Genomic DNA, 12,116 nt, shown 5'->3' on the forward strand with positions numbered 1-12,116 from the left:
AATACACTTTAAAAAACCGAATCGAGCAGCGCGTTCATTTAAAAAGCTTGTTCTATATTTTTCCAAATGATTTTGCTTAAACAAAAACAAAAAACACGTCATTACGTATCAGATCCTGCACATATTTGTCCAAATCAGAGAGATGTCTATTCCCATTAGATTAGTTTTATCACAGAACCTCGGAGTTCAGCAAAATGTAGTAGGTAACGTGCGGGGGAGTTTTTACTTTACAAATGACTGACATGGCCGATTCACACGGGATTAACAACACAGACGATCTCTGTAATTATTACAAATAGCATGTGGTCCCTAGGTAAAATAATCCAGTGCGAATAGGGTTTTATACTCCGGAAAATACTGCACGTGAACTGTCTGGAGAGGAAAGAGCAGAGGCTTTTCTTGCACGCTGACCTGGTCTGACCCTGTACAGCATCGTGAGTGTGTTGTGTGACGTCAGGGCGGTGACGTGCAGGTTGTGCACGGTGGGCTGCTGCGCCGCCAGAGCCGTCAGCTCGTGGAAGTGCGTGGCGAAGAGGCAGAAGCAGCCGATCTTGGCGGCGATGTGTTCGCTGATGGCCCAGGCCAGCCCGAAGCCGTCGTACGTGGACGTCCCTCTGCCGAGCTCGTCGATGATGATGAGCGAGCTCTCCGTGGCCGAGCTGCGGAAACACGCGGTGTGAGAACAGAAGCTCGTGCGTCACTGGCTTTGGTGAACGTGCGTTTGTTCTTACCGCAGGATGGCAGCGGTCTCCAACATCTCGGACATAAAAGTGGACACCCCTTTTACCTGGCTGTCTCCAGCTCCCACTCGAGCCAGGACGCTGTCCGTCACACTAAGCTCCGCCTTCTCACATGGCACAAAGCAGCCGATCTGCGCCATCAAAGCGATCAAACCCACCTGCCGGATAAACGTCGACTTTCCGCCCATATTTGGTCCTGGAGACACAACGAAGAGTTAGCTCTAAATCCATCTAGCCTCTCGTCTCCTGTGGCATCTTTCACCTGTTATAATGTAGAAGCTGTTCTCGCCCTGGACAAAGGTGATATCGTTAGGTATGAAGGCGGTGTCTGCGTCCGTCTCCATGCAGGGGTGTCTGGCCTGCAGCAGCTCCAGACGCCTGCAGCCGCCATCTAAGACTCGGGGTCGAACGTACGGGATGGGGGCGGAAACGGACGCCACGGCAAAACTCGCCACTGCGTCCAGCTGCGCTACAACGTCATTTAGCGTCTGGAGGGGATCCACATACCCTAGAGTAGTAGAATTATATTTTAAAAAATAATTCCATAAATGATTACTGAAAAGAGGAGCGTGTCATCAAAAACCTTTTGATTTGATTTAAAAAAAATTTTAAAAATACCAGAAAACCCGAAACCTCACCAAAGCTAACTCCAATTACAAGTTTAAAAGATGTCTCAGTTTTTTGACCTTTGGAGGAAATGTGAACTAAATCAATTCTTTACAAGCCACATAAGCGCATTCATCGTTCCCGCGTAGTAAAGACGCCATACTTCTTCTGTTAGTTAAATCAATGCCATGCTGAGGAGACGCCGTGCGCAGCATGTGATGAAAATCCGTACCTGAGGCGATGCTGATGATCTCCTTGACGATGGCGTTCTGGGCCTCTTCGTACTCCTCCCTGCTCTTGGTGTACTCCTCGTTCAGAGAGCTCAGCTTGCTGGAGACATGTGAAACCCCCCCCCAAGAGGTCATTAGCTGACAAAGAGGGCTCGTTTTGTGCCGAACGCAAGACGTGTGACTCGGCGAGACGGACCTGTTTGTGAAGCGCACGCCGTTCTTCTGCACGTCCAGTGTGGTGAACTTCTTATTGTTCCTCAGACTCTTCTCCTCTTTGCATGTGACTCTCAGGTAGAACCCCAGCACGGCGTTGGACTCCAGCTTCACCGTCTTACCAGCTTCCAGGCCTGAAACATAAAAAAAAGATGCAACTTCCATAAAAGGGGCTTGAAATACAAATTTACATGTTTGGTTTGTCCTGCTGTTAGAAGATTTCATTTTTTACGACCGGACCATGAACTCTCCTCTATATCAAATATTGAACAAGACAAATGTGGGGCCATCTGTCCGAACACTAAAGCAGGAAGATGATCCCAAACAAAGCAGCAAACCTACAGCATGATGTGAGACAAAGAAAAGCACGAAGATGGGCAAAGTCCAGCCATTTAAAAGGTTGGAAAAAGAAAGAAAGAAAGAAAAACTTGGTGGGGCTTTAATAAAGCCAAGCGTAAAACAAAAAAACTGTAAATCTAAATCGAAAGACTGAATCAAAACTGCTCCTTCAGTTTTTAATCAGCTGATTATCCTCAAATTAGAAAGGAGACATTGACTTTTTTTTGTTACAACCTTTGGGCAAATAACGTATTTTTGCTGTATAAGTTGCACCTTTTTGCATAAATTAGCATGCCCTGCAACTTATACAGCGAAGCGACTTATTTATGTTTTTTCCTCCATATTTATGATCCAATTTTTGGCTGAGATCTGACAATTTCATTCATTCTGACATGGAAAATACTGAACACTACCATTTTCAGCCACTAGAGGGCGATCGAGTATTATGGCAAGCCAAATGTCTTATTAATAGGTAAAAGTGTCTATTAAGGAGACATTTGGCTTGCCATACAGCCCACCTTCATCTCGCTCCAGAACTCCTGGAGCAAACGTCAAATCAGCTGCATTTCTCTGCACCGCCCAGGAGAATTGCAGCTGATTTGACCATTAAAGAACATTTATTAAGGAAAAGTTCAAATGAGACACCTTTACTATAATTTCAAGCAAACAAATAATTGTTTGTAAGTGTTAATCTTGTTAAATTCTTGTTAAAGTCCTCTCGTTAACGCTTCCACGACCGCCATTTGGCAGCCGATCGAATTTTATCACAACACCGGCCCACGTTTCCGGGTGGTCAGCGGTGATGCATAATAAATGCGACTTATACAGTGAAGCAACGTATTTATGGTTTTTTTTTTTCCCACTTTAATAGACATATTTGGACTGATGCGACGTGTACGGCGGCGAGTGCGGTAACTCTTTACTCCCAGTTGATTGTTCTATTCTTCCAGTCAAATGGTAGAATTGTCACCAACAGGAATATTTATTCTAGGGATGCACGATATTGGATTTTTGACCGATGCGCCGATATGTTAAAACTTTTTTTTGGCCGATAACCAATACCAATACCGATATTTTCCCCCCTAGACCTACTTACAGAGACTACATAGCTTTCTTTGCTGTGGAACTAAAATACTACATTACTCTGCATGGTCTGTCAGTTTGGCCTGCTACCCAATGCAGATGCCAAAAAGGGGCTGAAAATGATGTCTGGATTATGTTTAATGTCAAATTTTGTCATTGGGTTGTCAGACAAAAACAGCGCCTTTTACTTATTACACACACACACGTGTATAAGTATAAAAAAGTGCCTTTTATTTCGGTGAGTTATTTTGATGGAATGGCCAATATCCGATATTTAAATATAATGCAAATATCAGCCGATACAATACCATGCTGATAATTTCGTGCATCCATAATTTATTCACATACATAATAGCTTTAACAATCATTGCATTCTCATTCAGTTCCAGTAGGTATTCTCTGTAAAAAAGACTTTCAGCCTTTTTGTCAGACAGACAGGAGCCCAATTTCCAGCTGTAGATACATTACACTGCACATGACAACCACGTGGTGAGATCAATTAGCTGAGGCTTTTTGTCACAGAGCACTTCACGTCACTTTAGACAAGCAATCCTCTATAAAAAGAGAATGAAACAGTTGATTATCTTTTTTTTTTTTAAATATAAAACTGAAGTCTTTTTATAAACCGTGTGTTCGCGGCTGTGTGTTGCAGTCACCTAATTCTCTGGCTGCACCGCTCAGCACAGTCTGCATGCTTTGTTCCAGCGCGTCCATCTTTTCTCTCAGCTCGCTCAGAACCGGATCGAACGATGCCTTCACCAGGAACTCGTGGTGTTCAATCTATTCGCATGGCACAAAGCATGCATTTAGAGAACAAGCAAACACAAAAAAAACTTTAAAAGAGACAAACACATTTACAGATAAAACACCTGGTTCATGTCCAGCGTGGTTTCGATCATCTCCTGGTACTTTGTGAAATCTTTCTGCAGGTCTCGGAGAGGAGAGGTGAACGCTGCCTGCAGCAGCACCTGGTAGCTGCCTACAAACACACGTGCAGAGGCTTAAAACACTTGAACAAGATTCTTGTTCGGGTTCGCCTCAGGTTTGTGTGTACCTGAGTATCTCTCCAGGGCTGTGATGAGGGTGGGGAGCTGGCTCACAGCCTGGTAGACGCGGTAGCAGTCCTGCAGAGTTGCAGTGTGTCGGTGAAACTTTTTGGCCAGGCGGTGAAGATCGGGAAAGCGGCGCAGCAAATCCTCCTGACAAGTCTGCCTGAGCTCGGCGTCGCACACGAAGCTCTCCACGAGGTCCAGCCTGCGTGCGCGCGTTCAATATCAAGAAGTGAAAGTTCAACAATCATCTTGATCGTTTGAACCGAGCGCTGCATTTTTACCTTTCTTCTATTTTGGTTTTGTCCATGAGTGGCTGTTTGATCCACTGGTTGACCAGCCTCTGACCCTGCGGAGTTCGGCACTTGTTCAGCAAACCGGCCAACGAGTGAGCGCCGCTGGCGTCGTCAGGTGAACCCTGAAACCATTCAAACTCATAAAACTGCAATCAGTCCCCAAAACAAAATCAAGGCATGGATTGAACATTTGAGGCAATTTCACTGGGTTTGGATATTTTATAGGACATTGAATAAACATATTTACATTGATTTTATAATAAGAATTAATTGGATAACAACTGCTTTTGACAGGTTTATAATTTTAGGAAAGCACCACAGATCTGAAGCCCATTAATGAGATGGTTTGCGGTTTTCTCTCTCTTACATTTGTTTTGGTTGGGGCTCCCTTGTCCAGGCTCCACAATGCTGGTATTTGTTCTTGGAGCCATTTAATTACAGTAGTCCCTCACTACTTTGCGGTTTGTTTGTCGCAGACTCACTCTATCGCGGTTTTTCAAAAATGAGATTGGACATGACACACAATTGGCCGATTGATGGATGAGCTGCACGATTGGCATGGAATATTTATTTAAAATAAATTATTGTTAATTATTTAGCACCTCCTGCGCCATTGTGCAGCCCTTACTGCAGGACAAACTTCCTGCTGCAGCTGATCAGCTGCTCTGCATGCAAAGCTGAGAAGTGGGCGTGGCCAAGAGCGCTTGCATACCGGTACTTACTACTTGTACTACTATTCCTACTTAGTGTTTCTCACTTATCGCAGGGCTTCAGGTACGGATCCACCATAATATAAACGAGGGACTACTGAAGAACAATAATATTTGTGGGCTTGTCCAGGATATAAACGCAGGACATTTTGAAAAAGGCTTTTAATCTGATTGAGTTTCCCACAAGTACTTTTGAGACGAGCTAACTCAGCTGCTCCCCATAAATTTATGATTCTATACACAAATACGCAAAAGATGAACCTTGTAAAATAATGTTGAATTTTCTGGTCAGAGAATCTTTCACTGTGGAACAGCCATGACGGACCTGCTCTACTTTATCAAGAGAACCCAACTGAGTGTTGGGCATCGGTCACAGTCACTGACCTGGAAGAGGTTAAGAGCCCTGACGGCGGCGTGGTCCAGCCTCATGTACTGACCAAGCTCCAGAGTGGTGAGACTAAAGGAGTTAAAGTTGGACTCGTCAGAAAGCAGCTCGAGGAAACGCACCACAGCAGCCAAACAAGACATGGCCACCTGTGAACGAACGCACAAATAAAAACTGAAGTCAAACTTTGATTTCTTCTTTTTATTTTATGAACTAACTTTTGTACAATACTGGCACTGTCTGCGTGAACAAAAACAGTCATTACAACGTCAGCGTTTATTCACTTCAGATAACTTGCACTTTATTCTCCTCTATTATAATAAAACCCTCAGACTGAGTCAGGTTTCCTAGAAAGACTGGAGACCTTTTGTTTACTCATGAATGTTCACAATGCTCCTTTATGTAGCTGCCAAACGACTGCTCACAAGATCGTCACACATTTACCGTATTTTCCGCCGTAAACGTTGCACCGCTTTATAAGTCGCATCAGTTCAAATATGTCTAATAAAGTGGAAAAATCCATAAATACGTCACTTTGCTGTATAAGTTGCATTTATTGTGTGTCACCGCTGACAACCCGGAAATGTGGGCCGGTGTTGTGCCAAAAATTGATTGGCTGCCAAATGGCGGCCGCAGGAGCGTGCACAGAAGGACTTTAAACAACAATTTAACAAGATTAACTCTTAAAAACAATTATTTGTTTGCTCGAAATTATAGTAAAGGTGTGTCTCAGTTGAACTTTTGCTTAATAAATGCACTTTGACCGTCAAATCAGCTGCATTTCAAAAGCCGATATGCGGAAGTAGGAGCGCGCAGAGAGACGACTCGCTGTGCATTTCTTTAAAATTTAACAAGATAATCACCTAAAACAATTATTTGTTTGCTCAACTTTATAGTAAAGGTGCGTCTCAGTTGATTATTTTACTTAATAAATGCACTTTAATGGTCAAATCAGCTTAATTTCGCTGGGGCAGCACAGCGATATGAAGCGGATTTGATGATTGCTCCAGGCGACCTTCACAAAGGTGGAAATGTACGGCAAGCCGATTGTGTCATTAATAGCCACTTTTACCTATTACATGACAACAGCGTGCCACACTACTTGAGTGCCATCTAGTGGCTGAAAATGGTAGTGTTCAATGGATTGTGTACCTGGATTGTTGAGCATGGACTGTTTTGGTTTTGAACCAGTTTGACATGACTGTCGACGAGGAAGAGGGCCGGTTCCAGAGGAGGGGGCGTGCCAAAGACACCATCTTAGCACTAACATAGCTGGTTTGTTCCACTTTGGAGTAAGCTGTTTGGGGGAAGAATCAGTTTTGTTGCGTGTTTCCTTGACTGATGAAGCCTTCTGGATGGAAGGTGAAACGTTTCAGAAAAAAAAAAGAAACTGTCCAGATGACCTGACTGAAAAATGTTGGATTGTATACCTGGATTATTGAGCATGGACTGTTTTGATAGTGTTCAATATTTTCAGTCAGAATGAATGAAAATGGTCATATCTCAGCCAAAAATTGGTTTATAAATATGGGGGGGGGGGGGGGAAACATAAATAAGTCGCAGGGCATGCAAATTACGCAAAAAAACCTGGGACTTATAGGTTGAAAAATACAGTACAACCTAATGTTTGTCCCACTGGGTTACGTGTCGAGACATTTTTGTATGAAGCTAGAAAATCATCAGCTGGTTGGTAATGGTTTGTCACCCATGGAAACCTTAAAATGCAGGTATGAAAATAAATAAAATACCTGCTTGTCCAGTTCAGGTAGTGTGTTGCTCACTACCGTCTCCCCTCTCTTAGATCTCAGCAGCCTGTTGAGATCCTGAACGATGTCCTTGCTGCTGAACTCTGCTTTCTTTCTGTCAGAAACCAGCATGCCGCCACGCTGTACCACCTGCACAGAAACAGAACATGCCTCTGCTAATGCTCAATATGAAGAGGGTTAAAGCAGAAACTACATTTTTGTGTTGGTTTGAGGCTTCCTGGACATACAAGGATGCAAAGATGGCACCACATACCTCCCGTAGTTTGTTCCCATCAGCGCTGGATTCACCCTGAGCTAGGAGACACTCTTTGGGGCTGATCTGGACAAGCAGGGACTCCAGGTTGGAGAAGATCTCATTGTCTGGAAACTCACACACTCCCATTTTCCTCTGGGCAGCGTCCACGTAGCCGACCCCAACCACACGCTGCCCGTCGGCTCCTGTCGCAAATCGCACCGCAACGACCCCCGCGCAGCCCTCCGCTCCGGTTCCACCGCCAAACAGAATCTCCTCAAACTGAGTCAAGTTTCCCGGAGACGCCTGAGTCCAGAGGAAACGGGGTGAGAGGGAAACACGGTCACGACACAACACGAGAGAAAGTACAAAACAAAACACAAAATGAAGACAACACTTAGTATTTGTGTGGTTGTCTCTCGAATGTTGCTTTCTCCGTTTTATTTTTTTATTATTATTTTAAAAATTTGATAAAACCGTGTTCTTAGTTTCAGCGTCGTTTGTTTTTGTTACTTTCTGAAATAAAAACACTGTTTTTTGGAAAGTGTTCCAAATTGTTCCTCTGCATTAAGAGCTTGCATTTATAGTTTTTTACTGTCATGTTATTGTGGTCTATTTTTTTTTTTTATCTATTTTAGTTTATTCTGAATACTAGAGGCCAAAATAAAAGCAGACAGCGTGGTTAGAGTGCTTCATCTGGCTTAAAGTGTGTCAGTTCTCCCAAGCAGTCCTTGTAGTTTTAGAGGTGTCACAGACAGTGGACAAAACAACAAGTTGGGAATGTCTTACTGTTTAAAAACCACTTTGTTACATGATTTCATTTATTCTGGGCATGAAAGACTGAGACTAAATGTAGAAACCTTCAATGACTGAAACAGAAAGATGGAAATAAATCTGGAATAACTCAATCAGAAATCTTCTGCAGTTGAAACTCCACCCCAAATGATGCACAGGCCACTTTTCACTCTGTCTGACAAATAAAAGCCTCTAATGGTCCTGGTTACCTTGTACTCAATCCTCCAGTCGTGCTCTTTGCTGCTCTTGCTGTGGTTCCTGTACACCTCCACTCTGTACTGCCTCACCAACAACAAGTCCTTCACAAAGGCTTCAAAGTTCAGCTTGCTCAGGATCACACTCTCCAGCTTGCGACTTCCTGTTGACAAACAACAATTGGGGCAAACAACAAGGTGTGGAGTTGTTTCATATGATAAACGAATTGAAACTACTGGAAACCCCCCCCCCCCCCTCTTTTTTTTTTGTTATTTTATTCTATTTGATTCTTGTATTATTATTGTTTTTTTAAATTTTTTATTATTATTATCATTTCTGTGTGTTTGGTGCTTGCTTTTTCAGATTCGAATATCTCTAATATCGATGCCATATTTGTTGTAAATGCTGTAAATAAAGGTAAAAAAAATAAAATGAAATAATAATAAATAAATAGAAATTGGACGTTATAGACAGGACATTTGTGATGAGATTGTTTAAATGCATGTTTGAGGAGAGAAACGGGTTTCAAACCTTAGTTAATAGTTCATTCGGCTATAGTTTATATAAAAAAATACCTACTTATAAATATACTTATAAATACCTAATTGTAATAATAAGATATAAATAAGACAGCTAGCTAAAATTAAAAGTAGTCTCGGAGGTTACCTGAACCCAAATACTTGATGACCCCATTCGTCTTAAAAACCTCCTTGGCAGCAAATATGGCGTCCTTCCCGTGAACGGTGTAATAGTCGTTTCGGTCAAATATTCTCAAAGTCGTGTCCGGTTTCTCCGGCATGGAGAAAATGAAGTTTAAAAAGCCGTGCTCGGCCGCACTGTCCATGGACATGTTCTGCTTCGGCTGCACCGCCATGACGGAATCTCCCGCCACCGACGAAGTCAAACAGGAAGTTACGTTCATTACGTTCTGTTCCCATGGAAACAGCGAAGGAGCCGAGCTATGCGTCTTCTTCGTGAGTTTAAATTAAAGGAAAGTGGGAGGGATTGTGTGCACTATCGCCACCTAAGGCGTCAAAGTAAATGGTTGACGTATTAATTTAAAACAAAAATTTAATTAATTTTAAACAAAAAGGTATGAATGTTAACAAACTTTTTTTTCAATTCTGTTTAGACATCTTGGGTCCCCATAGGTTTTAAATGCTGATTCAGCATTCACACTTTTGTTTTCATGTTTTGTTTAGCTTTTTCTGACTGATTTGTTTTATTTATTGCAATCTAGCTATTTTTTCTTTCATTAGTGCTAATAAAATGTTCATTTTATTCAGGAGAGATATGCTGCGAGTTTTTGAGTTTGGTAGCTTACACTTTACTAAATACACACACACACACACACACACACACACACACACACATATATATATATACACACATACAGTACTGTTCACACATCTAACCTGGCTCACTAGTGCCACCTTCTGGGAAGAAGTAATCTGATTCATCCAAACCAAGATTGACTTTTTCTGTTTAGGTTGTACTGTTTGGAGTCCATGATGGCAAAAGCAAAAAAAACCCAAAAACAGACAGAACCATAGATTATGAATCTAATAATACTCATTGGGAAACACCACATACACAAATCTAAGTTAAATCACTCCATTCCCTCTTTTCTGGCATTCCAAAAGGAGTCTGAACATTATACCATACCATACCATACCATACCATACCATACCATACCATACCAATTTATTTATATAGCACTTAAAACAGCAACAAGGCCAACCAAAGTGCTGTACAAAAGAACCAAACATGCACAGCAGACAGGAAAACATAAAATAGAAATACAGATACAAATAGTATTATGGTACACATCGCTGACTGTAAGAACAAAAAAGTTGTTAAAATATTTGATTTGTGTTCTTTATTGGATTTACTTGTGTAGCATGAAGGTGCACTCCTCTAACTATGACCCCTGACCTTGGGTGTCTTCCAGCCTCACCCTGAATTGTTTTCTTTAAAGTTACAATGGACTCTAATATTGTCTGGTGCAGAGAACGTGTCTTGCAGTAAGAAAAATGCTTCATCTTCTTTAGTTATTTAACTTCTATGTCCTTCTAATTGGGCAGCACGGTGGCGCAACTGGTAGAGCTGCTGCCTCTCAGCGAGCAGGTCCTTGGTTCAAACCCCGGTACAGGGGCCTTTCTGGGTGGAGTTTGCATGTTCTCTCCGTGCATGCGTGGGTTTTCACCGGGTACTCTGGTTTCCTCCCACAGTCCAAAAACATGCATGTTAGGCTGATTGGTAACTCTAAATTGTCCATAGGTGTGAGTGAGAAAGTGAATGGTTGTTTGTCTCGTTTGTCTCTATGTGGCCCTGTGATGGACTTGCGACCCGTCCAGGGTGTACCCCGCCCCTCGCGCAGTGATTGCTGGACATGGGCACCGGCGACCCCCCGTAATCCAAAATGGAACAAGCGGGTAAAGAAAATGGATGGATGGATGGATGTCCTTCTAATTAATTGTAATTAAGCAACATGTTTATTTGCTCAGGAGTGAGGAGGAGTGGACCTTGGACTGCATCAGGTTCAGGAACCCAAGATGAACTGGTTTCTGGTTAGGAGCCGATGACGAACTCAGAAGATGATTTTGCTAACTAGGGAACACTATGACTCCCCTCCGAAGTAAACAGTTCCTGCTCAAAGAACACTTATAGCAGGTGTCTCTGAAGGAAAATTATTCATGTTCATCCTTGTTACGTCAATAAAAAAATTAAAAATGTATGATTTGTTTTCCTTTCTTAAAGGCAAAAGAAAAATAAGGTAAACATTAGTCAGACTTTAGCTGACTCTGTGTCCAAGGATGGTGAATGTGTGAAAAACACCAGACAGTATCAAAGTCAAATGTAACTTTAAAGAAGACAATTCATAATAAATCAGCAGCATAAGATCAGCAGCATGGATAGTCAGCAGCACATATCAACAATCACACAAAGGTCACATAAATCAAGGTCACAATACATTTTCCCCTGAGTCTTGTGGTGAAAACGTTGTTGCCTCACTAACATCATTAGACAGTCTTTTCAAAAATAATGGCTCACTTCCTCAATTGTAAATGAGTTCAAAGTTTCTGGGGTGATAATGAAATGATACAAACTGATGTGCTATAATAAAAGTATATTTCAGAGAAATGATATAACAACAGTGGCTCAGTTGACCTGTTGCTTCTCAGCCAGAAGGTCACTGGATCAAAGCCCGGCTGGGGGCCTTTGGAGTTTGCATGGGCTCACATGTTCACATGTTCTCATGTTATGTCCTTTTGATGGACTTGGGATCTTTCCAGGGTGTCTCCCACCTCTCGTACAGTGATAGCTGGGTAAGGACACCAGGGGCCCCTGAAACCCGAAAAGGAAGCAGAGGATAAATATGATGTATGTATGTATGTATGTATGTATGTATGTATGTATGTATGCATGTATGTATGTATGTATGTATGTATGTATGTATGTATGTATGTATGTATG

At 42.2% G+C, this 12,116-nt stretch overlaps 1 protein-coding gene across 1 annotated transcript in view; it reads right to left on the reverse strand.

Annotated features, from left to right (window-relative positions):
* msh2 (mutS homolog 2 (E. coli)) overlaps positions 1-9,519 on the reverse strand; it is an 11,285-nt gene extending 1,766 nt beyond the window's left edge. Inside the window, exons 1-14 of the mRNA XM_037691138.1 lie at positions 9,306-9,519; positions 8,654-8,802; positions 7,671-7,955; positions 7,400-7,546; positions 5,651-5,800; positions 4,545-4,678; positions 4,266-4,465; positions 4,081-4,190; positions 3,868-3,991; positions 1,773-1,923; positions 1,579-1,676; positions 1,003-1,248; positions 732-936; positions 412-659 (exon numbers count right to left, since the gene is read on the reverse strand). Coding sequence (XP_037547066.1) covers positions 412-659; positions 732-936; positions 1,003-1,248; positions 1,579-1,676; positions 1,773-1,923; positions 3,868-3,991; positions 4,081-4,190; positions 4,266-4,465; positions 4,545-4,678; positions 5,651-5,800; positions 7,400-7,546; positions 7,671-7,955; positions 8,654-8,802; positions 9,306-9,513 — 2,455 coding nt within the window. The 5' untranslated portion in view covers positions 9,514-9,519. The remainder of the gene's footprint in view (positions 1-411; positions 660-731; positions 937-1,002; positions 1,249-1,578; positions 1,677-1,772; positions 1,924-3,867; positions 3,992-4,080; positions 4,191-4,265; positions 4,466-4,544; positions 4,679-5,650; positions 5,801-7,399; positions 7,547-7,670; positions 7,956-8,653; positions 8,803-9,305) is intronic.
* Positions 9,520-12,116: the final 2,597 nt, after the last annotated feature.

This window comes from Nematolebias whitei, chromosome 17, assembly GCF_014905685.2.
Source record: "Nematolebias whitei isolate Nwh7 chromosome 17, NemWhi1, whole genome shotgun sequence".
NCBI lineage: Eukaryota > Metazoa > Chordata > Actinopteri > Cyprinodontiformes > Rivulidae > Nematolebias > Nematolebias whitei.